Consider the following 27,959-nt stretch of genomic DNA (forward strand, 5'->3'; position numbering starts at 1 on the left):
TAAAAACAAATGCATAAAAATAAACACCCTCAAAGTTATGAAAAAAAAAAGATTTCTGCCAAGCCTAAAGATATAGTAGTAAAATCAGTACATTGATCAAAATCTATTTACTGGAGAGAAAACATCATAAAAGTTGGTGTTAAATAGCCCTTTTGTATGTAACATTTTCATCTTTTGTTTCTTCCTACTTTCAGTAGTTTAATTAGCATAAAGACAACAAGAATGACAACAAGCTTGCCAAATGTTACTGTACATATCATTGTTTTTTTTGTGACTCTTGGTACTAGGTTGGTATTCCTTTTCCCAACCAAAAAAGAAATGATACAGATTTTTAGCAAATAGATATTTCAAGACAGTACTGTATAAGTTACCATCATTAAAATTGCTATAATTGTATTTGTTTTGAAGACAAAAGGTGTACTGTCATGTATGATTTGCGCAGAAAATGAAAGATTTAGTGAAAGCATATATTGGTTTCTGTTTCATGATAAATTTAGTGTGTCAACATTTTTCCAGATTGCAAGCCACTGGGTGTATGAAAGCATAGTTACTCTTCATATTTTGTATGTGTTAAGAAACTGCCACATGCAGGGAAGGAAGTGAGTAAGGTTAGCAGGTGTTTAAAACTTCTTGTTGTCTTAGCAGTTAAGAGACCCAATGTTGTAATTTTTCCTTGAGTCTATGTTCCCTGATATGTTTAGTTGATTCACAGGTTAATCACATTTTTCAATAGTATCCCAGCCACACATTCAAGTCAGTTTAAGGCATGATAATACAGTCAGTGAATCGCATTTATTTTACATATAATGTATAATGACTTTGACTTATTTCTAGCGCACCTTAAATCAAATGTATGGTCAGAATGTCAGGATCCAGCATAGGGCAGCCCCAGGGTCCAGGACAACTGTCCTGTACCCTGTCAGAATGGGGGAAGAACCCCAGGACCTTTTAAAAACCCTGTATGCTGTGCAGCTAGGCAGCATGTAGAATTTTTACTTGTCCCCACCCATGCATAGAGACCACAGCCCAATCCCAGGGGCCTTCTGTCTGAGTATGAGTAAAAACCCTGGGTACTGCCCAGGTGGGCAAAACGTGTAGTTTTACAGGTGCTGGCACAGAGACCTGGGGATCTGGCTCTAACCACCTGATCACTGGATCTTCAGGCCCAAGGTCCTATAAAAACTGTGTGTATGCTTCCCCTGCTACACTTTTGACAGGCAGCTGATTTTTGGCTGGGGCTGGGAACCAGGCTTGGGCTGGTTCCAGATCAATCCCTGGCCTCAATTCACAATCAGTTGATTGTAACATCTTGGCTTCACCTTGCTGATGCAGGGGGAGCCTGGGATCATGATCCTGAGCAACCCTCTACTAGCTAGTAGGGTGTGATTTGGCATCTAATCCCTGATTTGAAAATCACCTGATGCAGAAAATTGTGTGGCATGGCAGGAGACATGGTAGTTGGGAGCTTGAATTGGATTCTTATCACACTTTTAAAATGAGTGTGTGCCTGGGACCTGTGTGAGTCTGACTTTGAGATGGCAGGGCGGGGGAGTAGACCTTGTTCAAATGACTTCTTTATATTCCTGTATGGAAGACACACTACCTAAGTGCAGATCCAAGAGTGCAACCTTGTTTAGCAATACCTGGCAAAACATTCTTGTGCTGCTTGGTGCCCTGTTCTACAGTGTTCCTGAATACCTTTGGGATGTGGCTAAAAGAAGGGAGACTTATACTTCAAGTGTCTTAAGTCTTTCCAACTATGTGCAAACAGCTCTAGACCCTTTGCATGGATTATTTTTTCATAAAAGCATTCAGCCAGCTTTATCAGGGCCGTGTTGGTCTAAAAAGCAAAAGCAGTCAGTGTGGTAGAGGCGATATCTTGGACTAACTTGATAGTTGCAAAAAAAAAAAAAGTCTTTATTTGCAAGCTTTTGGGCTCATGCACCCTTCCTCAGGCAAAGGAGAATGCAAAGATTATAAAATTTATCCCAGGTAGAAATGAAACTTCATAGGAGAGCCAGAAGGTGGTGTAAGTTCTCCTGGCTGGAAAAGTTCATTTTATGCAAATTAGGCTTGGATAAAAGTTGGAGCAGTCTATTTACCTCAGAGGTGTCTGATGGAAAGCAGGATGTTGAGTTATGCTTCTTTTTTGTTAAGGTGTTTTATATTTCACAAGGGGTCTGGTGAGGGAAAGGTTCTTCTACTGGGCAAGGAAGTTATGTTGTGTTAAGGCCAACTTTATTTTTTCCAGCCAACTTTATTTAATATTTAGACATTTTAGTCAATAAGTTAGGATTAAAGTATTAAATAGTGTAAACTTTGGGCATCAGTTTGGTTATAGCAAAAACTTCAATGGTGGAACTGAAGAACAGAAATCAAGTTTTAAGTGCTGTACTTCCTTTCTATCTTTTATCCCAGGATTCGTATACATACTCAATTTTTCCTGCCTCAGGAAGGAACATTCCTTGTCAAGATGTTGATTTTTAATATATTAATTCTGAAAGTTTAAAAAAAAAAGTATACACAGTTAATTGTAGACTCTGCCAGCACTTCTTGAGGTTGTAGGCAGCTTTCTCGATCTGCTTTAAGTGGTGTGGAGAATCCACTTGGATCAACTTTGCCTGTGAATACACTTGAGCAGAAAGTATAGTCATCTATTCTGTCATTCTCTTTGGCACTTTCTTTGAAAGTAAAAGGTAGTCAAGGGTTCCAAAAGTTTTAATCCAAGTCCTAAAGATAAAGAAACCTGTGCTTGATTGAAACTGGATTGGGTTAAAGGATTCTAGTTTCTCTCTTATTAGAGACCATCAGAATGGTGAGGAGCTTTTCAGATCTGGTTTTTATACTACTAAACTTCCCCTTAAAGGAGTAGCTCAAATCCATTGCTTTGGATAGAATGGTTTCTGCATTACTTGGAAACTGTAAGCAAGATGGATGCACCTCTCTGCAGCTACTACAGCAAGCATTCTCCTTGCTACAGCATCATAGTTCTCTTACATTTCTCTTACATTTCTACCGCCCAAAATTGTCAAAGTTTTCTTACCACATTGCTTTTTCTTGTGTCATTTCTTCAGGACTTGTTATCACCTTTGTGTACGAGATCAGGTCTGTAATCTGCAGTGGAATCAGAACAGCTGATTCTTTTTTCATTCATCCATGTCTTAAAAGAAAATATTCCAGATCTAACTCAGTCTCAGATAATCATTCTCCAGCTACTATCTTTTTTCACAGAAGACTTCAGATGTGATCTTTGACATCTCACTCATTCACTATAATTTAACTTCTAGTGTTAAGTGACTCTTGCAGAAACTCAAAACAACAGCTTCAATTCAGTCGATATATAAAAAGAGAGGATATGTTGTCAGTTGCCCTAAGATGTTGGTTTTAAAGATATGGGCTGGCCTGCAGAGCCCTATCATCTGGACACCGGTGCTGCATGTGGGTCTCAGACTGGCCCACAGTGCTTGCTACATGCAGTGTCCAAGACTGGCTTGGTGCGCATGCTGCATGCTGGATTCTTGCATGCTAGACCTAGGGCTGATCCCAGATCAGGCCCACACACTGGCCACATGCACTGTATCTAGTGCACAAGGGCCTTTCTGGCACACAACCCAAACTAGCCCCACATACTGTAGGGCCTGGCACATGCTATATGCATTGCGGCTGCTGTGCGCATTGCAAGCGGTGTAGAGAGCAAGTTTGGGGCATATGTGGGACCAGTCTGTGTGGGCCAGCCCCACATCCCTTCACTGTCCTGTGGGGCCTGATGAGTTTGCTACCCCTGCCTTAAGACGGATTTTTATCATTTGCATGTACCCACCACAGTAGATTCAATGGTAGCTAAAATCGGTATTAAGATATTTAAGAGTGGATTAATGCACTCTGCCATTTGATAGAGGTGGAAAGAAATTGCATTTATTCAGAAAACGGTTGTCCCCTCTCTTCTGCTCCCCAGATCAGTGCATAGGGCCCAAAAAGTGATACAAGAGGTACCAATCAAACCTCTGCATGACAAGAAGTAAGTGTTCTGAAGAGTCTGCTGTTCCAGGTGTGTCCATGTTACATGTAGGATTTTGGAATATACATATGGTATTACAGGCTGGAAATTCAGTTCAAGTTGTGAGAGAGATGGAAAATTAAAACATTGACTACTGTGAATGCATGAATGAATATAAAATGCCAGGAGCAGTTTGTTCAGTTGTATCAAATTGGACAAAATTGTCCTGATTGTGAATGACATTGCTCAAAGAGCCATATTAAAGTTGTAAGCAAGATGGAACGGATTAATGGTGGAATAATACATATGAAATTCCAAACATGACACTGGAACATTAGTCAGCCGGTGCCATGCCCCAGCAAATGAGTAGAGTGCAAAAAACTGTAGACTTTTAAACTTAATCTTCTATAACCATAAAACAGGATTTCGTTATCAGTCTTAAAGAACAACATTCTCATTGTGATGGGTCTTATGAAGGCAAAAATAGGGCCAGCTAATCGTGCACTTAAGCCATACTGTTGGCACACACAGACTTCGTTCAATGACAAGGGACAATGACTTATAGAATGTTGCCAATTAACTTACCTAGATGCGACAAGGGCATGTTTTCCCCAAAAAAGAGATTCACAAAACAACCTTGGGCATCACCAGATGGCATAACAAAGACCTGAATAACTTGCTTTTGCTTCTGCAGGGAGCTTCATTCATGCCTTTCAGATTTTTGGAAGGGGAAATGTGGGCAGTAGCCATCATCTCTGTACTTCCACTTGGAGGTATTAAATTACAGAAATTACATGCCAAGAACATTAGCAAGGAAATTGGACTTGCATATTGATATGGCTGAGAATATATTGGAATTTTTCCCAGGTAGGAGTTTGCATTTTAAAACCACATTGGTTACCATTGCCAAAGGGAAACCAGTGAAACTGAAACATTTCATTGGTAATGGACAAGAGGAAGTTAACAAATTGAAAGAAAAGTATAGAGAAAGGGTAAATATTCATCAATGAGTCTGCTATCATTGGCAGAATGATTTGGGAAAAGATGGTAGAAACCAAAAAAAAAAAAAGGATGTATGAGAATTCTGTGCCAAATTACAAAATGGATGGTAGACAAATGGTCAAAATTAAACCAGTAAAAGACAAATGTGGAAATATCATCCTCACCATGCCTGAATAACAAATGAACAAAAACAGATTGTTTTTCTTGTGGCTGCCTACAACCTTATCAAGGGCCACCAGCAGGGACTCGGGGAAGTCTGTTCACCACGGCTACCCTTGCAGTCACCAGGAACAGTGGCCACAAGCTTAGGGAGGCTAGGTTTAGGTTAGATTTTGGGAAAAACCACTTCACTGTAAGGGTGGCCAGAGCCTGGAATAGGCTTCCCAGAGAGGTGGTGCTCTCACCTTCCCTGGAGATCTTCAAGAGGAGACTGGATAGGCACCTGGCTGGGGTCTTATGATCCCTGCCATCCCCAGTGCTCCTTCCTGCCCATGGTAGGGGGTCGGGCTGGATGATCTGTTTAGGTTCCTTCCGAGTCACTGATTCTATGCGAGAGAACATGTTTATTATATATTAAACAGGGCTCCAACTGACATTGACAGCATAGATATGAGAGAAGACCTCTATTAAATGTAAGGAAATTGGAAAACTTACAGCGCTTTAATTTATTGACAGGTGCTTTAAGGTAGCAGATTAGGGTAAAATAACAGAAGATCTGCTCAAAGTAAGCGATGAACAAAACTCAAAAATATTGATATGACTCTTCAGCTGATTATGGAAAACAGTCCATCTTGATGCTCTTTTTTTCTGTTTAATCAGAAAATCATTGTTCATTTAAATCCCCTTTCTTAGCTAACTGACTTCAGATCATGCTGTCAGTCCCAACAACATTCTTTGTTATGGTTATTCTGAATATAATCTACAATGTTTTCAACAGTTTCAAGAGCAACAATTTGACTTCCATTCCACCTAGTTTTTAATTGTTCGTATCTTCATGCTATGTAATATTAAATCAATGAATAGAAGCTGCATCTTACTTTAGTGATTTTTTCAGAAAGCCTTTGAGAGTTGAGACAGTTGCTGTAGTAGATAATCCACGTTTTTTCCATTTCCATGAAAAATTATCTTGACCCACTAGAGTGTTTTTTGCTTTTTTTAAATAAGCAAAAAAAATTGCTACAATCTCCAAGCAGAAGCTAGTGGTTTGATTTAATGTTATCATTGGAGTGGGAAAAAGATGGGTCCTCTCTCCTTTGTTGTGTTGTGCAGTAGACCCAGTAATAGAAATTCTGTTAGTAAATGGAGTAGGTGGAGATGCAGGCTTGATTAATATTATCTGCCTTCTGAGCACATCAATAAATGGAATAGCCTATTTAGAATGACTGAGCAATTAGGTCTTGTAATAAAAAAAGAAGTCTGTTAAGGTCATAAAAGTCAATATAGCATTAGATGATTGCACTGTTCTAGAAGGAGAGCAATGATTTCATTGTTCTGATATGGTCCTTGAGTTCCTTTACCTAGGTAGCACCACCTCCTAACTGACTACCTTTTATTATGTAATAGAGAGAGTGGGCAAGGCAAACACTGCTGCGAAAAATTTATAGCTACATGCTAAGTCTGATGGTGTTAAATTTCTATAGTAGATTGAGCTTGTAAAAAAAAAAAAAAAAAAAAAAACCCCAAAAAAACACAACAATGTCCTGAGTCAGGTTTTCTCAACATTATTAGGCTCAAGGCACCCCTTGGAAAATGCCAACCCTTTGTTTTCACTTTTTTTTGATTATGGAAAAAATAATGCAGCATTTGTTGTGGCTTCTTACTTGAAATCATTGGGTTTTTCTTGTCAATTGGCACCCCTGCCAAGGATCTTAAGGCACCTTGAGGTGGTGTAGCACTGTGGCACCCAGTTGAGAATCATTATCCTAAGTATACTACTGTTGCTCATCAATCCATGGTTCCAATTCATCCAAGTTCATCTAAGGAAAGTTGAAACGCCTTTTCTGGGGTAAGGCATAATAAAGTGGTCAGACAAAATAAACCCCAAGATCTTGGACAGAGCATGGTTATTAGTGCTTATGAATAAATGGTACAGGAAAAAAGAACTGACACTGGCCATATTTTGAAAATGCTAAATAACAAGGTCTCTCAGGAAGACGTGTTTTGGCAGCTCTCAGACAAAAGGAAGAGAGGTCAGTCTGGGGGGGACCCTACACTGTACATTGAGGCCTGAAACGACTTGAGGAGGTTAAAGGAACAACTAAGCTATGGATTAATTGTGAAAACTGGCCTCTTGTCTTTTTTCATTTTATAGTGTGAGAAATGGATTAGTTAGGATGTTAACCCTGGCTTCCATCATATTTTTCCTTTATTGAAGGATTGATTTGCAGCTCTTCAGTATTCTACTAAGATGTACTGGAAGTACCATTGGCTCACAAATGGGTAGTGAATTATTTTAAATATTAAGTCATCTTCCATATTCTTTGTGTTGGCCTCAGGCTACTTACAAAATGTTATCTGTAGTGAAAGGTCACCTAAGGAAGGAAAGAATTCATGTTTACTCTTACTTCTACAATTGGTTAATTCTAATGTAATCAAAGTGCTAGCATAATCAAAAGAAAGTCTCTCTGTTTCTTCCTTTAAGCCTGTTCCCACTTTGAAAATCTAGATTTCATGAAGCTGAAAAGTTTTGAGATTGTATCCCTTCAGTGAATTCCTGTCTCAGTCTTCATCTTAGATCTTACAAAGGGCAGAACATTTTTTCCTTAGGAAAGGTGCTTGGTAATAAAATTTTGTGATACCTTGTTTAGTAGTTTTTAGCACAGGTTGGCAGGGTTTTCTTGACTCAAGTGCATAATTCTGATGTGTGCCTATGAAACTTAAAGTACTGGCACTTATCCAAATGCATGCAAGGTACAGACAACACAAATTGGAAATGTGACCATTCTAAAGAAAGTTGTTCTGTCACTAGAGTGGAAATAACCATGTAGCACCCTCACAGCTGTACCATTAGGCTCTCTTCCTGCATCACTATCAGCATGGGTGCATCCAGGCTATATTGGTGGTCACGTTATGACAAGTTCACAGTGAAAGGACACCGGAATCGCATGTTGAGTCATATAAACCTTCTAGAACTCAGAAGAATTCTTGGGCATTAAATAGATTCATTATATCTGATCGTCATTTGGTACACTGTTATGAGTACTGTCACAGTGTTCTGAACAAATGCGATGAAGTGCCCATTTGGCTCAGGATGTGCCTGTATTCCAGTTGTTCCTATGCTTAGCCTGAGCTACCTAATTTGACTTGTTTCTCCATAGGGTAAATTAGCTCATGCAGAGTTCAATGCTGCTGAGTATAGACTGCTGACTGGTATAGAGCTAGCTGTCTTAACTTGACCTTAGGGAAGCAACAGCTCTAGTATGTTCCTAGTTGTTTAGCTGGTAGGGAAGAGCAACTCTCTGGAAGACCATTGTCAAAAATAGACTGCTGAGTGATCAGCAGATGGATGACATCTTAGCTCAGGGGTCAGCATTGTTTTTGTGCAGAGCACCAAATACCTTCACATCCTCAGCTTGTAAAATGTTGGTATGCCAGGGTGGATGCTGGAAGAGCTGTGAAGGTCCCAATCCTTGTTGTGCCAGCACAGCTGCAGCCCCTTTTCCGTCATCTGCTCCAAGGTTCATGTGCATCTGCTGCTGACAGTGAGTTGGACTGGGGCTCCGTGGACCCCAGTGCAGCTGCTTTGCAGTCTTCCTTGCCACCTGCTGTGGGTAGCCTGGGCTTCATGGCTGTTAGCAGGGGCCTGCCCAGAATTCAACCTGGCTGTGGCATGCTGAGTAAAATGGCTTTGTGTGCCGGGGCTTGGCAACCCCTGTTTTAGTTTGTTCTGAATACCAGTCATAGACTTCTTCGCAGCCAGTCAAAATGTGAAATAGCAATATATCTTTTGAGAGCGGGTTGGGACAAGAATACAGTTTTGGGTGTTTCCCTTCAGATTATACAGTCAAGGACTTCTACATGCTTTTTAACCTGTACCTCTTATGCAGTGTCAAAAGGAAAATAACAGGATCAAGCAAAAATTTATAGTTCTTATTTGTTCCATGTAAGCGTTCTTTGGACCTATTGCATCTTTCAGCAAGGACCTAGAAGGACTCTCCTTTCATTCCAGATTTACTGTCCTAAGAACATGCTCAACTGCATCTTCCTGACCCAACTCTAGCTGCCTTTGTGGACAATATTTTTTTCCAACAAATGTAGAACGTTCATATTGATAAAATTTTATCAAGTTACTAAAATCTCAGCAGTGATATTTTTTCTTTTTAAAGACGTGTGTGTAGTAAAAGCACACTCCCACAGTAGCTTACATTTTTTGTTGTATGCTAGAATTTTTGTCCCAGAATAATATATTTGGGTTATAAATTGATATTTTTTATGAAACAATTTGTTTTTTAAAGGCCTCAACATTTATCCTACAGTAAAACTTCTGCATCTTTAAGGGACCTTCCTTTTTTCTGCATTTTTTGAAACTACTCTGTGAGTCAGTGGAAGAATTCTTTTTATTTTCTTTTATAAAAACAGCGTTCTTGTTTACAGTCCTGCAAACTGAATTGATAGTTCTGTAGGAAAAGAAGTTTTGTTTGTTTCCTCGGTCTACATTTTTGCTTAAAGTAGACTCTGGTCTGCATGAAACTATCTGGCATTTTTTGTATTGAGCCCCTCTTATGTAAAAGGGCAAATAAAAGCTTTGGATATTGAGCTCTTTAGCTTTCTATTGTGATAGACTATGTGATTTTTTTTTTTTTTAAATATTTAGAGGCTTTTTTGGTCTTCATATGGTAGAGGCCAGGTTTTCTCTTCCAAATAATGGCATGTAAGGTAAATCCTCAGTTCAAAGGATTTATACCCTTGTGACTGGCCATATGTCCCAAAGGATAAGGTCCCATCTGTTTGAACTATGGCAGTTGACAACTTGCCTCAGACTTCTACAAATCCTAGAAATTTGCCAGGTGACTGGGAGGTTCCATTCATGCTTTTACAAAACATTACTTCCTGGATTTGATGCTCAGTTTGGCAGAACAGCCTTTAAATCATATCTTTTGTTCTCATGTCCTATTTTCTGCTGTGATATTATAGCTTTTAAATCTATTGCATGAATGCAGGCATGCAGATTCATTTTAAAGAGAAAGGTAAGTTAGCTACTTTTAAGTGACTGTTTCAAGGTTCTGCATATTCATACTTCCAGCTCAGCTTTTCTGTTTTGAAGACTGAGAAAGTATTCACAGATGTGGCAGGAAGGAGCTGAAGAAGCAAAAGTATTACACCACCTTTTTACAGCTGTGTTCTCTAGAGTACTTGTGGAACGGTGATGGTTGGGGAGGAGAACGACAGCACTATTGAGGACCTGCCAGCTAAGGTTCCACTGTCAGAAGTGTATCTGGCTGGCATATTTTATGTGTTAAAAATGCAGAGTCCATTTTTTAAAATTTCTACAAATAAGTAACTTTCCCTCCTTTGAGTAATGATTTTGTATCTTGATTTTGAAGAGTTTATTTTTATGAAACCAAGTGATGGGTAAGCAGCGTGGTTATTTCAGTTTGATGGTTCAGGCTACATCTAAATTGGAGAAGTGCACTAGTTTAGCAAATTTGATTTTAAGAAGTATCAAGTTAAACATAGTTTAAAGTTAAATCTGTATAATTCTTGCTTATATCATTATAAGTAAGGGCATCCAGGTTTCATCTTGGATGCAGGGGTTTTCAACCTTTTTTAAGGAGAGTACATCTTCTGGTGGGTAGGGGGAGGAATCCTGTGGCAGCCAGTCGCCCAGCAGGCAGGGGCAGGTGGGGGAGGCGGACACAAAATGACAGTGCTTCCCAAGTACCCCCACTTCTCCATGCCACCGCTGCATATCTCCTGGGGCCTTCCCAGATACCCCCGGGGTACACGTACCCCCAGTTGACAGCCCCTGACAGAGCATCAGCTTTTAGTTATTCTGAGGATGTCCTCTTTTAAAGTTATGTAGCTTGCAAACTATCTTAGTCTTCAGTTTAAGGAAGAATAGGTTCCTCTCTCTCTTAGTTCAGGCTCTCTTTTTGAGTGAGACTTGGTTAATCCACTTCTAATCCATATCTCTTCTTATGGGTATTTGAACATAGAATCATAGAATCAATGAGTTGGAAGGGACCTAGACAGATCATCTAGTCCGACCCCCTGCCATGGGCAGGAAGGAGCACTGGGGGTGGCAGGGATCATAAGACCCCAGCCAGGTGCCTATCCAGTCTCCTCTTGAAGATCTCCAGGGAAGGTGAGAGCACCACCTCTCTGGGAAAGCTATTCCAGGCTCTGGCCACCCTTACAGTGAAGTAGTTTTTCCCAATATCTAACCTAAACCTAGCCTCCCTAAGCTTGTGGCCACTGTTCCTGGTGACTTCAAGGGTAGCCGTGGTGAACAGACTTCCCCGAGTCCCTGCTGGTGGCCCCTGATAAAGTTGTAGGCAGCCACAAGATCCCCTCTCAGTCTCCTCTAGCAGAGACTGAAGAGATTCAGGTCCCTCAGCCTCTCCTCATAGGGCTGGCCACAGGGGCCCCCAACCATATGAGTGGCCCTCCTCTGGACCCTCTCCAGGTTCTCCACGTCCTTCTTGAAGTGCGGCGCCCAGAACTGGACACAGTACTCCAGCTGCAGCCTGACCAGCGCCGCATAGAGGGGGAGCAAGACCTGTCTGGACCTGTTAGGGATGTCCCTTTTGATGTATGACAGGGTGCGGTTGGCTCTGCCTATTGCTTCGTATTGGCGACTCATATTCATCCTGGAGTCAATCCTGACTCCAAGATCCCTCTCTGCCTGTGTGCTGCCGAGCGGGTCAGCCCCTAACCTATAACCATAATGCTGATTCCCTCTCCCCAGGTGCAGCATCCTGCACTTGTCCTTGTTGAACCGCATCCTGTTCAGATCCACCCACTTCTCTAACCTATCCAGGTCTGCCTGGATGCAGTCCCTGCCTGCCGGTGTATTCAACATCGTGAACACAAAGGGAATTAAGATGATATTGTAAGTAGATACAGAAATGTTCCTTAACTAAAATCTGAATGAATTGAGTAGTCGCTTCATCTGAATGAAAAAATGGGAGGAACTGCTGGTGTATGGGAAACTGACTTTAATTTATGATTTAGAAGAGAATTTGCTAAGTAGTATGTAGCTGGTAGTTAACCTTGTAATGTCCTAGAAAAGACCCTTCAGTGACTACCCTTTGCCATCAATACAGTGCCTCAGAATTGCCTCTTTCCAAGCTAAGTGGTTTACTAACTAAACATATGGACTAAATTTTAATGTAGATTTTAACAGTAAGTCTTAAGTTGGCTCCAAGATTTGAATCCTTTTAATATTATGTTGATGGAGGAAAGGAAAGCATTCGTCTCTGCGACATTTTGTTTAGCAGAGCTGTTCTGACTGGTTAACTAAATTTTGGCTGTTTCTTGTTCAAAGTAACGAATTGTTTTTGTCCGTGTTGGTTACAGTTTGTAACTGGATTAGGGTGTTTTTACACTAAAAGAATTGTGACTAGTTCTAATAGCCTTTGCTAAAAAGCCTCTAGTAATTCATGCCTGCATGTCTAACAGTCATACTGCAAGTATGGATGTAAAGGACAGTTTTGTTGAGTAACTGGTAAACTGGGTTCTTGTGGCTGTTTATTTTGACTCTGTTATTTTAGGCCATAAAACCTGCTCTTAAGTTAGTGTTGTGCTTTTCTTCAAGATTTCTCTTGTATCTGATTTCTCTTGTATCTGGAGGTCTTGTCAGTTGCCACTATGTCCACTTTTTCCTTTTCAGGTATGTTTTCATTTAGCATTGTGGATGTTGTACCGATGTAGCCGATATCACTTAAAATCTAGACTTCCTTGGATCATTTTTGGTTTAGCTTTTCTAAAGACTAGAATTTTCTCAGTATAGAAGCTGAATTGTTTGTTTATCATAGTGATGGATAGTAATAAAGTGGCTCCCTTTTATATTTTTCAGTACTTGTTGATATACTTGACCACCAAGCTTTGATCACACTTCTGTGGATAATAGGTGGAATAGATAAAATTGCTTTTCTGATGGCAGGCTGGCAGGTGTAGATTTCAATAATTGTTAATCAGCCTGGAGGAATTTCTTCTGTCTTGTACTGCAGCATTTTCCTCTGATATTTTTCCTGTTCATTATACAGGTTGAGACAGTAGGGAAGGTAGCAAAATGTTTTGACCTGAGACGACAATGGTATGTGGACAGTGTAAATTACTCACTTTTAACTTAGCTCAATAAAGTGGTATTTCTGCTTTCCCATGTTTAGACAAGATTGGAACTAATTGGATAAGAGTTTTGTAACTGAAAGTGTAATCTGAGTAAGAAATCTGGATGCTGGTAGTAAGGATGGCTTCTGCCACTTAACACTGGGCAGTTTGTTCACTTGTGTGACTGTGTAGGAGGTTTCCTGGAACATTAGCTGCTTTTGAAATCTCAAGGAATAATGTGGGCCCAGACTGTGTTTTCTGCTTGTAAACATAGTGGTCAAATGTAAACTTCTTTCACTTACAGCATTATTCCCTCATCTTTGCTAAACACAAAGCTGCTTATTATAGGTTACTTGAAAGCTACAGTTAGCTCAGAATACAGCTGCCCACTTGCTTAATGGCATTAGCTGCAGGAAGCATTTTGCATAGTTGGTTCAGCTGCACTGGATTTCCATTATAGGTGTTACTTTGCTGTAAGGGGACCCTGCATCTTTTGTGTTTTGACTTTCCAACTTTTATAGCACTGGTAGAGGCCAATTCAGTTGCTTGATTGAAAAATTGAGTCTTCAGCTTGGTGGTTAGATGTTGGTTGACTTTTGAAACCCAGTTCTGACAGTTTGATTTTTAGTGCATGTGTGAGGGTCTATTCCCTGATCACAAGCTGTTATCAGAGGGCTTGGAAACATTGAGAATGAATAGAAGTCTGGGCAAAATCTCTGCTTTTCTTTAACAGTTTCTATATGTATTCTGGGTGTCTTATATTAATATGTTTTGTAATTTTTTTTAGCTGCGTATGTGTTTGTTGTATATTGTCTAATATGTGAGTTTATAGAAGACTGTTCTCTTCTGTCCATATTTTTACTGTTTAAACCGCTTGGATGAAACCAGTTTAGTTTGGCTCCCTTGGAGATCTTAGGTTGCATTCTGTAAAGTTCTGCAAGGTTAAAGCCTGAACTCCCACATCATTTGTAAGATTCACAGGCTTTTCACTCCATCCTTGAAGAGCAATACAGGCTCAACAGAACTGAAGCTGAGCATTAAAATATCACATTACTTGCTAAAATGGTCACTTTTATAATACATTAGTGCCTATCTGTGCTGTTAGGTTAGTGGAATCCTTGCCTTTCCATCTGAGGGCCAAGCATGGTTGCAGAAGTTTAGTCGGTCACTATTGATAATTGGGTCAGATTTTTGTCTCAGTTCTTTGCTCTTAGTGCAGAGAATGAAGACACCCACAAGTCTATTGACTCTCCTGGCCTAAAGGAAATAAAAGCAGCATATCTGAGTCTAACAATTTGCCTGTTGCTGCCTGTAGCTCACAGGGGGTCAGGAGCAGGAAGAGTAATAGAGAATACTGTATTTCAGCCATTTCCAGTTAGTTTATCTCATGAGGACTAGAACCATCTGGCATAAATAAGTACTATAATCTATTTTGCATTGAAGTATTTCACTGCTAAGAGCAATTTGAAGGCAGTTTGAGTGGTAGCTGCTTCTTTGCTTCGTGGTACTTGTTTCTATTGGTTGGCTTGGGTGGCTTTGTTAGAATGGGAGCTATCTCTTGTAGTTACTCTGTAGGCTCAGATGAAGCCAGTCTTGTGCTCCTGTTCTGCTCTTTTTGATATGGCCACAATTTACTTCCTCTTGAAACACATAGCCCTTGAGACATTGGTTGAGATACTGCTGCTCTTCATATAAAACAATTATCATAGTAATCTACATAACTTACATTTTACTCTTTTAAAATTATTGGGGAACTGCCTAAGACAGTTAACTAAATCTGCATAGTATTGTTTATCACTTTCCAAGTAAAGATTTTTCACTTGTGTGTACACATATTTAGTAGAAAAAGATAGTTGAAAGTACTTGACAGTTTAATATGTATTTAAATAAGTGATGCAGCTGAAATTGGTCTTATATTAACTAATTAGATAGTCCCTGCAATATTAGTTAAGCTAAATTGTTGACATATTACTTAAAACAGGGCTATTCTTGTTTCTCGGAGATTCTTCTGTTGTTGCTCAGTAGTGCAAAGAAAATAGCAGTAGAACACTTTTGTAAAGCTTACGGTTCCTAAAGAAATGAATAAAAATAGGAAGTCATTAGTACGTCAAGAGTATGAAAGCAAACAGCTATTTGTTCGCAATTTAGTTTTCTTTTTCAGTTTGATATGTAATCAGTGTATAGTTTCATTGAAGTTTAGACTTCAGTATATTTTGGAGAGAGAGAGCATGCTCTTCCTGTGCTTTGTCAATTTAAGACCTTGATACAAGTCCTATAAAGCATGATTAACATTATTAAATACCAGATGCATGCATTTGAACTTGGTGAGCAAGGTAGCTGATGGGTTTCCTCTTCTTGGCAGTTGCAGACCTGTGTACATGCAGTCCCATACAGGACTGCATCAGATGAAGTTTTCAACTTCCTGGTTTTTTGGGAGCACTGGTTAGTTGAAAGGTTATCATTGGCTGATTGGGAGCTGATTCCCCCAAAATCATATGTCCTGCTATGTATGCGTGGCATGCCAGGATGTGTATTTGCTGGGATCCAGGATCAGATCCTCTTGTCCCATTAAATTAACATTTGCCAGTAGCCTAGTGATGAGTGCCATTATCTGGGAAGAATTTATTCTAGAAATTGGCTTCATTATGCTTTCTAGCAAATGTGCTGAATGCTGACAGTATTATCTGACCTTGGTTGTACTGGGCAATTAATGGCTTTTTAAAGTATAAGCAAATGACGCAATAAATGGCTTAGCAATTAATTAATTTTTACTGAAAATTTAATTTAGCACTAATATTTCTGAGTCTGTTAATTGGTACTTAGTATCTGAATTAAAAGTATTAAAGAAAAATTACTAAAAATTAAAGTATTAAATAAAATAATCACACAGTAACTAGTTGTATTGCAACAGTTTTAAGTATTGTTTAATCAGCCATCCATTTGGTCATTTTAACCTTTTACCTTTGCATCAGTTTACTAGTAATGTTACTTATTGTTTGTTACTGTAGTAAAAACAAATGATTTAAACTAATAATTTTTGATTAATCATTGCAGAGAAAGTAACTTTATAAATTGCATAACTTAAATATTTATCTCAATGCTTTCAGCAGCTACAAGGTTTCTTTTTTCTAAGTATGTGAAGTGCCTTTTATTTAAAGGCAAATAGAATCAACGTAAATATTATATATCCTACAACAGATCAAAAAACGGTTGAGTTTTTTTCCTTTCTTCCTTTGTTTCCCTAGGGCACCCACAATGCCCTAAACTATCCAAGTAAATTCTAATTGAAACCTTCTACATATTAACCAATATAAAATGTGAATTCGTCAAATAAGAAAATAAAGGGTTTTTTAGATAAATCAATTACATTTTAAAACTTCGTTTGCCGTAGACATTTTCCAAGATGGACAAATGTCCGCTATTTTAAGTTACTTCACAAACCATATAAACAAATACACCTACAGGGCTCATCCAGACATGTGTGGACATTTGGTTCCTCAGGGACAAGTAGCTTTGGTGCATGGCAAGTTGCCCCGGGTGGGGTAGAGGAGGCTGGGACCGGCACTGGGCTGGCCTGTGCAGCCTTACCTGGGGGCCTCCAGGGGCTGCAGCTGCAGTGAGTCTGCCACATGGCGTCTGGCTAGTAGCATAGCATGGTTCCAAGTGGCCCAGCTCTGCTTTTCAGCAGAGCGCGCTGGCCAAGAATGCATTGTTACATTTTATTTTTTTTTCTTGTGGGGTGTTTTTTTTTGACCAAGGGTCAGAAAAACCTGTGAGGAAAAAAGCCCAGCACAACACATGCTCAGGCAGCATACTTTGCAGCATGGAGAACACCAGACTGTGTGGTATGTGGCCCTGTAGACATGTTTGCAGCATCACATACTCCACAACCATGCTTGTCTGGATGCACCCACTATGTACAATAATGTTAAATATTAAAATTTTATTGTCCAACCATTGAGAGGTTTGGTAGAGACAGAATTAAAGCAGTGTTCAAGTCTTAATTCAACATCCCCCACTATAAATACTCCTTGACTTAATCTTTTTTTCATCTTCCATCCTTTACACATTTGAACCAGATAGCTTCCTCTCCTGTCCTACTGGGGAGTTATCAGGGTAAGAATATTGAGAACACAGAAAGACAGTGCCTGCTCTTTCTTCCAGTACAAGGTGTCACAGTAGCCTATAGGAGCAGGCAGCAGGTATCACAGGGAAAATTGTGCTCGGCCTCTGTGGAGCGGAGTGGAATGTTCTTAGATGGAATATTGACAACTGATTTTTTCAAAGTGCATGTCAAAGTAGAGAATTATTAAACTTCTGTTTTTTCAAATGGTTTTATGTTGGGCAGATGTGTGTGGTTTTCTGTAGGAACAGAAAAAGGCAAGCCTCTCTGCAATGTCAGTCCCTCTGACCAAGTTCAAGACTTTGCTATAAATCGTGGAAAGCCTTACAACATTTCAGTTGGATGTGCTTTTTAAAGACATGGGCAAAACAAAGTGTATTTAAAATTTTGTTCTCTGAAATGTCTGAAGGTCTTTGTGATACTTTACATAATAAAACAACATAAAAATCCTTCTGAAGCAGATACCAGGTATAGAATTTTTTTTAGATTTGCAAAGTTACAAATTCTTGAAAACTGGTGTTTATAACAAGTGCTAAGGAAATGTAACAATCTGTTGTGCTGTAAACTCTACCTCATTATAGTAGCCACAAATCGGCCAAGGTAAAAACATAATAAAACTGCAAAGTGGAGCGCTCAGTTTAGGAAATATGTAGAAATAAGGGGTATTTATACATGTGTTCCAGGAGGCACAGGGGGAGGGAGGAGGCACTTTAATTAGCGCAGCTTCAAGACCCATGCAAATGAAAAGCACCTGGAGTTTCATGCATCAGCATCCCCATGCTGAAAAATGGCAGTGGGGCACTTTGAACTGAAGCTCGTCGAACGAGCTCTAGTTTAAAGCGCCCCACTACCATTTTTCAGCATGGGGACACTTTTACATGCAACACTGGAGGTTGCTGGAGTGCGTTAACTTCCACGCTCCAGCAGACTCTATCAATCTAGTCTACTCCAACATGCTGGAGTTATAGTGCCTCAGAGCAGGCTTCCTGCATGTGCATAGGAGGCCAAGGTTTCTTGTGCAAATTTAACTACCTATATTATGATATCATCTTTGTTTACACATGACCACATATTACCTTTTCCTACCATTTCCTCATTCACTGTATAGAATAACTGGTGCTCACTAAATGAGCAGTTGACAAAATTCTGTTTTATTACCTTTGCTTTGGACCTTACTGCACATTATCACCCAACACTCTGAACAGAGAATGATTAATTTTCTTGTTGACTTTTGTGTTGCAGTCATTTCTATAAAGATTTGTGTCGTTCTGCAACACTTTTGATCTTTTCCCAACACCTATAAGCTGAAGTACTGCAACTATTTACTTTTTAAATATGGGAACTGCGACGGAAAAATTAAGGTCAATAGTATCTACAGATTTTTGGCATATCTGACTTTTGAGTGCTTGACTTCATACGCTTAGTTCTATTTCTTTGATATATTTGTGTAGCTTCCTAGATATATAAAAAACAAACTGGAAAAAAATCTATTTTGTGATGACATATGGCATCCACTGAGCTTTTAGTAGGGCTAAAACCATTAGTTTTCTTTTACAAGTTGCAGTTCCGTGAACTATGCAAAATAACTGTTAACAGAAATAGGTTGTCATTCCTCTGTGTAGACTGAGATTAGAGGGCTAAGACAGCAGAGGAATGGGAAGACTAGGATCTTGGGAATCTTTTCAGGATCTGGAGTGGGGAATATGCTTTAGGAGTTGCAGAGCCTTTTCCTTGTTCACACCTAAGTATTCCCTCAAACTGTTTCTTGTCCTTATTCTCATCTCCTGTGTAGTCACACTCTTGACTTTTTCAAGGTTTTCTTCTACCTTCCTCATATAGGCCCAGTCTTGTCCTTCAAATCCCACTTTGCTTCTCCTCCTCCTTCTGATCTTTCCCAGTCCTCCTGTCTTTTTACCCTACCATTCTGCTTCTTCATCCTTCATCTTCCTTTTCTAGTCTGTACTTCCTTTGTCTTATCAATATCTACTATCTGCTCCCAGCCTTTGCTTGTGTTTGTTCCACTCAGGTATCTGACATTGTGATAAAAGCTGCCTATGAAGAGAAAAGGAGAGGAATTGGACTAGGAAGATGGTAGAATTTTAGAAGATGTAAAGGAGGATTTGGCAGGTTGAGGAGAAAGGTTCTACTTTTTGAGATGACTGGTAGGAGTCTGAATAGAAAGCAAATGATTTGGTGAGGAAAAACATTCCCACATCATTGGTGGAGAGCAGTGGTTTTCAACCTGTGGTCCGCAGACTCCTGGGGGTTTGCATATTATGTCTACAGGGTCCTCAAAAGATGACTATGATGAAAAGTATGGGAATACCAACACTTACAATCCATTTTAAATTTTTTAGGGGTCTACAAATGAAAACCTGGTGTAGAGAATGTGACTTGAAAGTAAAATAGTGGGACTGGCTGCTTGGTATAAAGAGAGCCAAGACAGACCTCAGAACAGGGGATAGGGAATTGCCAGAGAAACTTTTTAGGAAGAGATTGGAGAAAAATAGGGAGTTCAGGGTTTCCACAGTTTGAGGGAGAGACTTAGAAAAAGGATAGATATGACTGTGATAACCACAACAGGTTGTGGTGGATGAGTGTGACATAGAGGCCTCGTCACTTATTTCCTGAGTAACCTTGGTGAAAGTTGCTGGGATTGATCAGAAAATGGGGACTGCAGCGGTGTCCACCTGAACTTAGAAACACTGGAATATGGAACAGTGTATGAACAAAGTTCATATATGGGGGATTCAAGAAGCTCAAGAATAGAGAGAAAAATATATAGGTAGACTTTAAACACAGATATTGGGGTTTTTTTCCCTCTTGAAGTAAGTATTAATTTCAGTGGGATAAGAATGAGACCCTTCATGAGGCCTTTCACTTGAACTCCCTGATTTACAAAGAGTACATGAAGAAAAATAGAATGTAAATGATCTGGAAGCCATTTGTTTCCAAATGTTTGCTTAGAGCATCTACAAGGTACTTAACATTTGTCACATTTTTGTGGAGACAGTTTAGCCCAAAACTGTAGTTTGGGGACTTGCAAATAACTTTTTCAAGCGTAAGTAAATTCTATGTAGGTGTGGGCAGGGCGCATCCACGAGGCAACTCTTTTTCATGATTTATTTAAATTGTTCCCTTTTCATTCTAAAATAGGCCACCAGAATTAAATAGTTTAAATAACTGTCTCCTCCTAGTGAATGTTTATTGATTTTTTTTTTTCTGTATGTATTTATTCTGAATTTCCATTATATGGAACTTTACTAACCATGTAACTTCCTGCTTTTTGCATTGACAGTGATATATAAATGTTGTGACAAACTAATACTTTTTACAGCATAATGGTGTAGAGTGTAACATGATCTGTATCTGCTTTCAAAGACAATATTAAGCATTTTCTAGGTGGAAATTCTGTTCCACTTGGGGTCCCCTATTGTTCCATTGTCTTTAGTTAGAGTTACTTTTGTAAAAATCAAGGCAAAATCTGTTTTTTATGTGAGAAATGTACTGATACTCTTAAAATATTATTTTAAAGAGTCAGTAAATAGTATTTTGGTATTATCTTAAATGAAATTAAGGGTTTTTGGTTTTGTTTTTTTTACTAGGAGTTGTTGGGACTTGCACTTTTAAGTTCAATATGTAATTATGAAGATTCATTTTCTCATGCTTTTAAGTTTAAATTATTTTTTGTTGATCACACTGTTTTCCATTTTGTGAGCTTTCCTATGCATGTACAAAATGTTTCTCCTCAGGCCCCCTTGTATTTCCTGGTCCTATTTTTATGAACCATCGAGAGCAGGCTCTAGCCAGAATAAGACCCCATCCAGCACAGCTAAAGCATAAGCGGGACAAGCACAAAGGTATTTGGTCTTCCTTATGCCCATCCTTCTAGTAATATCTTCTTCCACTGAATCTTTGTTTTCAGAGAAATGCTCAAAAATAATTCTGCCTTATTAGTTGTCTTAACCTGAGGAGAAAGAGAACACTTCTTAAATGTTGAAAAATATAAATGTTTGACAATATCTACATCATCTTTTGTTTTTTCTTTCTTTGATAAAGTATGTCACTGTTTTTCTATGTGTTTTTTTCATTTTTCAAAATAAAACTAAAGACATTTACACAACTTTCTAACTTCTTCTGTTGGGACAGGTGACTCTAGTCTGGCATTTCCATTAACATTTCATTTTTTTGTCATTCTTTTATGATCTTTCATGTTACACATCTGCTACAGTTCCTAAAAAAATCCATTAATTCAGGGATGCACTTAATTCTCTTAAGCTATACCATCTATTAGGAAGTTGCTTTTTATAACACTTCTGGTTGGTATTAGATCATAAACTAAATAACATTTTTGTGCTGGTACTGAATGCAGAAGATATACAATATAAAGTATAAAAGGCACAATAAGGTTTTGTAAGTTGAACATTTTTTTTTCAGGATTTAAATCAAGATATGGCTGTCTTACGTATTTCTTGTGTCTCTATACCAGACAAGCTAGAAACTTTATTAGGAGGTTCTGTGGAAATCCACAGTATGAGCCGTTACATACTAGAATATAATACATTTTGTACATTTTGAAATATGAAATGAACATATACTGTATCTGACTTTTTCAGATGTTGGTTGTTAGATAAAGATTCTCTGTTACAAACTAATTTTTTTCTTTAAATTATAAGAAAAACAGATGATTTGAAAAATGTTGATCGACATACAGTATAAGGACTAATGTAATGATAGATATACACCAAACCTAAATGTAGTAAGTGGCTAGAATGCTAAAGTTCAATTTTAAAATAGAAATTTAAAATAAGAATAGCATATGTTTTAACACCTTTCTAAACAAACCATGAGAGAGCAAGGTAGGTATGTTTGTGCATCATCATTGGAAGACACAGTTAGAACATTGAATGAGGAGACTTGAATCACCAAAATGTGTTTTGTTTCCTTAAACAAAGGAAATAAAACACAACTTATTTCAAAAGAAGGTGTATGTATTTTGACAGTTTGAAGAGAAAACACTTTGAGCATGTTCACTTACTAGAAATGCCTGTCTAATTATGATTATAATGGATCATAGAGTTACTCCAGGCTTTTTCCTGGGAAGAACATGCAACCTGTCATTGACCAGGTCCAATCATCAAAAATATCAAAGGAATTTGTCGATAAATCAAATGGTCTGGCTAAGAAATCTTTCTGATATCTTCAAAAGATGTAGTGCATATGCACGGTCAGTACTCCAGCACTACTGTGAAGTGCCACCGAGGGCATTATCAGGAACTGTTTGAAGTGATGATGACTTCAGTATGTTTAAAAAACTGAAATGTAAAGGCAAGCTGTCATTTTAATTACACCTCTTATTCCTTATCCCTTTAGCTGTAGAGACATGGGGTGGTAGCTGTAATGGAGAAGTTGTCTCTCTTCAGCCTACTCATTCCCTTGACATAAGTATCAAGGACCCAGAGAAAAGGTGTGGTGGGTGGAGTCTTCTCATTATTTTGTCCACCAGTTAAGCACATCTTTCAGCACCCCTAATTTTGACCCATTTGACCTGTGGTCCCCTTTCTTACCATGTTTAATCTGGACACAATCCTTAGCTTTTATCGGTAGGAATTTTTGTTTGAACTAATTGCTTTTTTTTTTTTTTAAAATAAGGTAGCAAGAATTTAACATGCAACCATTCTGTGTTATAGCTGAGTTGGGCAATTTAGAATAGTGGTTCTCAACTTCTTCAGAGGCAGAGGATCCTTTCTCCATTCTTTTTTGAATGTGGCAGCATACCCTGAGAACCACTTCTGGTGCTACCTCAGCATAACTCAGTATTTGTCAACTGGAACAGGGGCATGAAGCTAGAACTGTTCCACTTGCCTCTGGACCAGGCGTGGACCAAGAAGAGCTATAGCTTGAGCCAGCTCCTCCAGATGCTATCTGCTTTAGGATTATTGGACACCCTAATGCAGCAGGAGTGTGTGTGTATTGCAGTGCTGCAAGCAGGGTAGTTTTGTGCCTGCATTGTGGCATCCATCAGGGTAGTGGTTCTAAAACTTTTTAGATGCAAGACAGATCTCCAGAATTTTTCACAACTTAGCAGCACCCTATTTAAGAAATTGTCTTAAATATATTTTATAATGTCTAATCAATTACTAACATATTGATTTTTATAATTAGTTTTATTCCACTGTGCCATCTGCCTCTTGCAAAGCCAGATCAGGAAGAAGCTGTGACAGGAGTAGGTGGTTTCACCACAGCCTTTCCCAGTCCAACTCAGCATGGTGTCCCCTAGAAACAGTGGTGTTCAGGGCCAGATGTCCTGTCCCATGTGTCTGTGTTCAGGAAACAGGCTGGAGCCAAACTGAGAAGCAGCTGCAAGAGATGGCTGCACCTGCCTGTATTACATTATGTAGGCAGGCACACTGTTTCTGCTGCAGTTCTTTCAGGTTTGGTGCTGACGTGCTTTCTGAAAATGGAGCAGCCTAGAGATAAATGCTGCCCTACCAGGTAGAACTGTCCTGCGTGCCTGTGTTTTTTAGAAGGCACATCACAGCCAAACTGTGGGAAAGCTGCAGCAGAAACAGCTCATCAGGTGGCTTAATGAAGGTAAGCTTGAATGCAGGTAAGCATGCCATGTATGCTGCAGCTGCCTCTCAGCTTTGCTTTGACTTGCCTTCTGAAAACAGGCAAGTGAGTCAGGCAGTTTTGCCCTACAGCACTGGTAGTGATGGCATTGTGGCACCTCTGCTAGTACCCTGGGGTGCTGTGGCACCACAGTTGAGAACCACTGATTTAACGTTTCGGACTTAACACGGTATGTTCTTTAAATGTAATATAGTAGTCCGTGTTTCTGAATCTGATAAGGAATTCAGGAAGCCAACCCTGCCTGCCTGATGTGCTGCTAGAAGCCTCACCATCTTTATGAACAACTGCTTCATAATTGCCAATAATAGAATGGTTATTTGCACAATTTTTGAGGGAAAATGAATGCTTACTTACCTTGCAGGAGGCAAGGTTTCTTCCGTGATATCTTTTTTTATGACCATTTTATAGCTGAAAGAGAAGTTAGATTAGCTTTTGAGCACAAACTGCCTTTTCTCAGCTCTCATTCAGACTTATCTTCCAAAAGTATAGTAGGTCTAATAAAAGAGATCTCAAAAGAACCCTCACCTTTTGTACATTTCCTGGATCATCACTGCTACAACAGTGTTGTAACCCAACTACGTACTTTCCAGTAATTGTTCTTCAAATAGCATTGTGCCCTTAAATTTTCACAGCTTCCTTCATCCCTATGTCTTCAGAAATATGAACATTTTGGTTTGAAGGAACTGAACAGGAGTTGGCTAACCATTCTTTTCTGTACTGTGTAATGCAGTTGCAAAGAAATGCAGGGCTTATGCTTAACGCCAACAGCATTTTTTAAGTATTTTTTTAAATGTTTTTTTTTTTTTAATCTTGGGTTTAAATGCATTGGGCATGAACATAACCATAATCTACAATGTACATCATACCTTGAAGGTTAATAGTTACTATAAATGCCAGTAACAGTTTTTAATTTACCTTTTAAATATTTATTGTAAGAGGTTATCCTGCACACTACCAAACTGTCCTGTTTGGTTAGATCACTGGTTCTCAACCTTTCTAGACTCGAGGCACTTCTCAGAATGCCATGTTGTAGTTTTCATTCTTTTTTTTTGATTACAGGAAATTGATAGAACAATTTTTCTGTTGCAGAGAACTCAGAAAAACCACAAGAAGACACAATGTTTTTAACCCTATGGATTCCTATTTAAAATCTCTGGGTTGAGCTTGTGAATTGTTTGCCCACATAACAGTGCTAAGGTTGTGTAGCACCCTACAATACCGTTGAAAGGATTTCAGCACACCTCAGTGTCCTGTGGCACCCTGGTTGAGAATCACTGGGTTAGATACTAGAGATTTAAGCTTGCTGCAGGTAAGTTTTAGGTCTCTAGGCATACATTGTGTTTCTGTCATGATTAACATGTTAATCATGTAAGAAATAGCAACATGTCACACTTTTGTCAAAGTTACTGTGTCAACATCGATGTGTGGACTTGCCCAGGGCCTGCTGTCTTAAAGATCCTTGCCCTGCAGCACTTACTTTTTAACATTCTTTAAGGTGCTACGTCCTGGTGAGCTTCAAGGTATGGGGCAGCTCCAGGATCTGGGACACAGCCCTCCCCTGCCTGAACCCCAGAATTGAATAAATGACCGCCCGGGTCCCAATCTGGACTGTCTGCCCAGTGCCAAATCCTATGTGCTCAGCTGAGTAAGCAGCCCTAGGATCTTGGAGAAAGCCACTTCCTTCCTAATTGAGATCAGGCTGGGGGCTGCCTGCTTGATCCGCAGAAGATGCTCAGTGCATCTTTAAAAACAGGTGCAGAGCTAGGGTTGGGGGAGCTTCTCCCACCCCCTGCTGCCTTTGATGTTTTAAAGAAGTGCCTGGCATGAGCAGCAGGGGATGGGAAAGCTCCCACATCCCCAGCTGTATCTGCTGAGCGGCAATTTAAACGCTTCACCATGGGGGGCACTATGCACATTTCCGCAGTGCCTAGGGAACTTAAAGAAGTGGGCAGGCATGCAGCTAGGGCTCCTAGCTGTACACCTATGTTTTAAAGGTTCAGGACACTGTGAGCCTGACATCAGGGAAAGGCTCCCTAACGTTGAGCTCGTGGCATCTCAGACCTTTAAAAAATTGGGCACTCAGCTGGGAGCACCAGCTGCATCCTGCTTTTTATGTTTCTGGGCATCTACAGAAGTGGTATTTGGAGTGGGGAGCCCTTGGCCTCCCAGCCTTGGGTACTTCACTGTGTTAGCAGCTTACAGTCATGTAACTGAGGTCTGAGGAATTTTGTCTCATTCCCAGAATTCTGAGACCTGCTTTGAATGTCTGGCATGGCAGGTTGCTTGATTTGGTGAATGCGATATAAAAATCATCAGACCTTCATTACACTGCTTCCTTAACTTTGTCTGCCAGCAGTGTAGGCTTTTTATTCAGCCCTGAAGATTCAGCCAGTTTCAAAACCATGATGCTGTTGCCTACTGGTGACAAAGAAAGGTGAGTGAATTTGGATTCCTCAAGTTTCATATTCTCGTGGTCCAAGCTACTGAGCCAAGTAATGGTATGGGCATATGAACAAGCTTCTATGAGATAAACTAGGATGTAAACAGAAAAGAGCATCAGCTACTCTACTGTAACTGCCAAAGTGCGTGTTCTTAATTTCATGGTTGTGACAAGTTAGACTGCCCTCCTTTCATTGATGGGTACGTTATGTTGCATTTACCATACAGAAAGATTACATCATAGAATCATAGGGCATTTATACACATACATTTTCATGCCCAGACATGCCAGAGATCCAGCATGTCAAAACAAACTCGATTAATAGAGTCTGTTCCACATACAAGCTGACGCACACAGTGCTGTGTCACTTGTAGTTGTACAAGTGGCAGAATGGGCGTCAGCACGGAGGAAATGGCAGTGGTGCACTTTTGAAGTAAACTGTGTGTTAGTTCAGAAGTGGACTGCTGCCGTTTTCTGTTCCTTACACGCAGTTTACTGCTTAAACAACTGCAAGCAATGCAGCGCTGAGTGCTTTTCAAAGCGCCTGGTGCTGCAGTGCTTACATGTATAAAAATGCCCGTAGAATATTAGGGCTGGAAGGGGTTTTAGGAGGTCATCTATTCCAATCCTCTGCTTAAAGCAGGACTATTCCCAGTTACATCATCTCAACTAGGGCTTTGCCTAGCCAAGTTGTAAAAACCTCCCAGAATGGAGATTCCACAACCTCTCTGAGTAGCCTGTTCCAGTGCTTTTACTACTTGCCTAGTGAGAGAGTTTTTCCTAATATCTAACCTCAATTTCCCTTGCTGCAGCTGGAGACCGTTGCTCCTAGTTCTGTCATCTGCCACCACTGAGAATGGTGTAGCTCCATCCTCTTCAGAACTTTCCTTTAGGTAGTTGAAGGACTGCTGTTAAATTTTCCCTTAGTCTTCTCTTCTCCAGACTAAATAAGCCCAGTTTCCTTGGCTTCTCCTCAGAAGTTGTGCCCCAGCCATCTAACCCTTTTTGTTGCCCTCTGGTACTCTGGGTGACAGCGATCATGACCTGATAAGGTTCACCATCCACTGTAAGACTGGGAAATCAGTCAGCAGAAAGAAGTCTTAGATTTCAGGAAGGCAGGCTCTTGCGTTTGCCAATATCTAGTTGGAGAGACCCTCTACAGTCAGCAGCTGGACAATTTGGGAGTCCAGGTATGATGGTGCTTCCTTAAGGAGGCAATTCTCAGGGCTCAAAAAGTGGCCATCCTGATGCGGACAGAAAGCAGGAAAGGAGCCAAGAGACCCGCTAATGCAGTCCAGTATGCTGTTAGCTTTCTTTGCAACAAGGGCACACTGCTGACTCATATCCAGCTTATTGTCCACTGTAACCTTCAGGCCCTTGTCTGTGTTGGGGTAACCAAATGAATCGGGCCCCAAGGTCACGGTGGGCCAGGGAGGTGATTGGAGCACGAACAGGTGGGATTAGCGGCAGCGGAGTCTGAGTGGCACGGAAGC

The 27,959-nt window shown here is 39.8% G+C and overlaps 1 protein-coding gene across 18 annotated transcripts in view; it reads left to right on the plus strand.

Moving 5' to 3' along the window:
• Window positions 1-27,959, plus strand: part of MYCBP2 (MYC binding protein 2) — a 298,411-nt gene that overhangs the window by 80,659 nt on the left and 189,793 nt on the right. For 17 of the 18 annotated variants that reach the window (XM_090023921.1, XM_090023940.1, XM_090023966.1 and 14 more), the window contains exon 18: window positions 21,146-21,253. The exons of the other annotated variant lie outside the window; for it this stretch is intronic. In XM_090023921.1, coding sequence (XP_089880047.1) covers window positions 21,146-21,253 — 108 coding nt within the window. The remainder of the gene's footprint in view (window positions 1-21,145; window positions 21,254-27,959) is intronic. 18 annotated transcript variants of the gene reach the window in all.

The sequence above is a fragment of the Crocodylus siamensis genome, chromosome 1 (assembly GCF_052110815.1).
Source record: "Crocodylus siamensis isolate JL-2025a chromosome 1, ASM5211081v1, whole genome shotgun sequence".
Lineage (NCBI taxonomy): Eukaryota > Metazoa > Chordata > Crocodylia > Crocodylidae > Crocodylus > Crocodylus siamensis.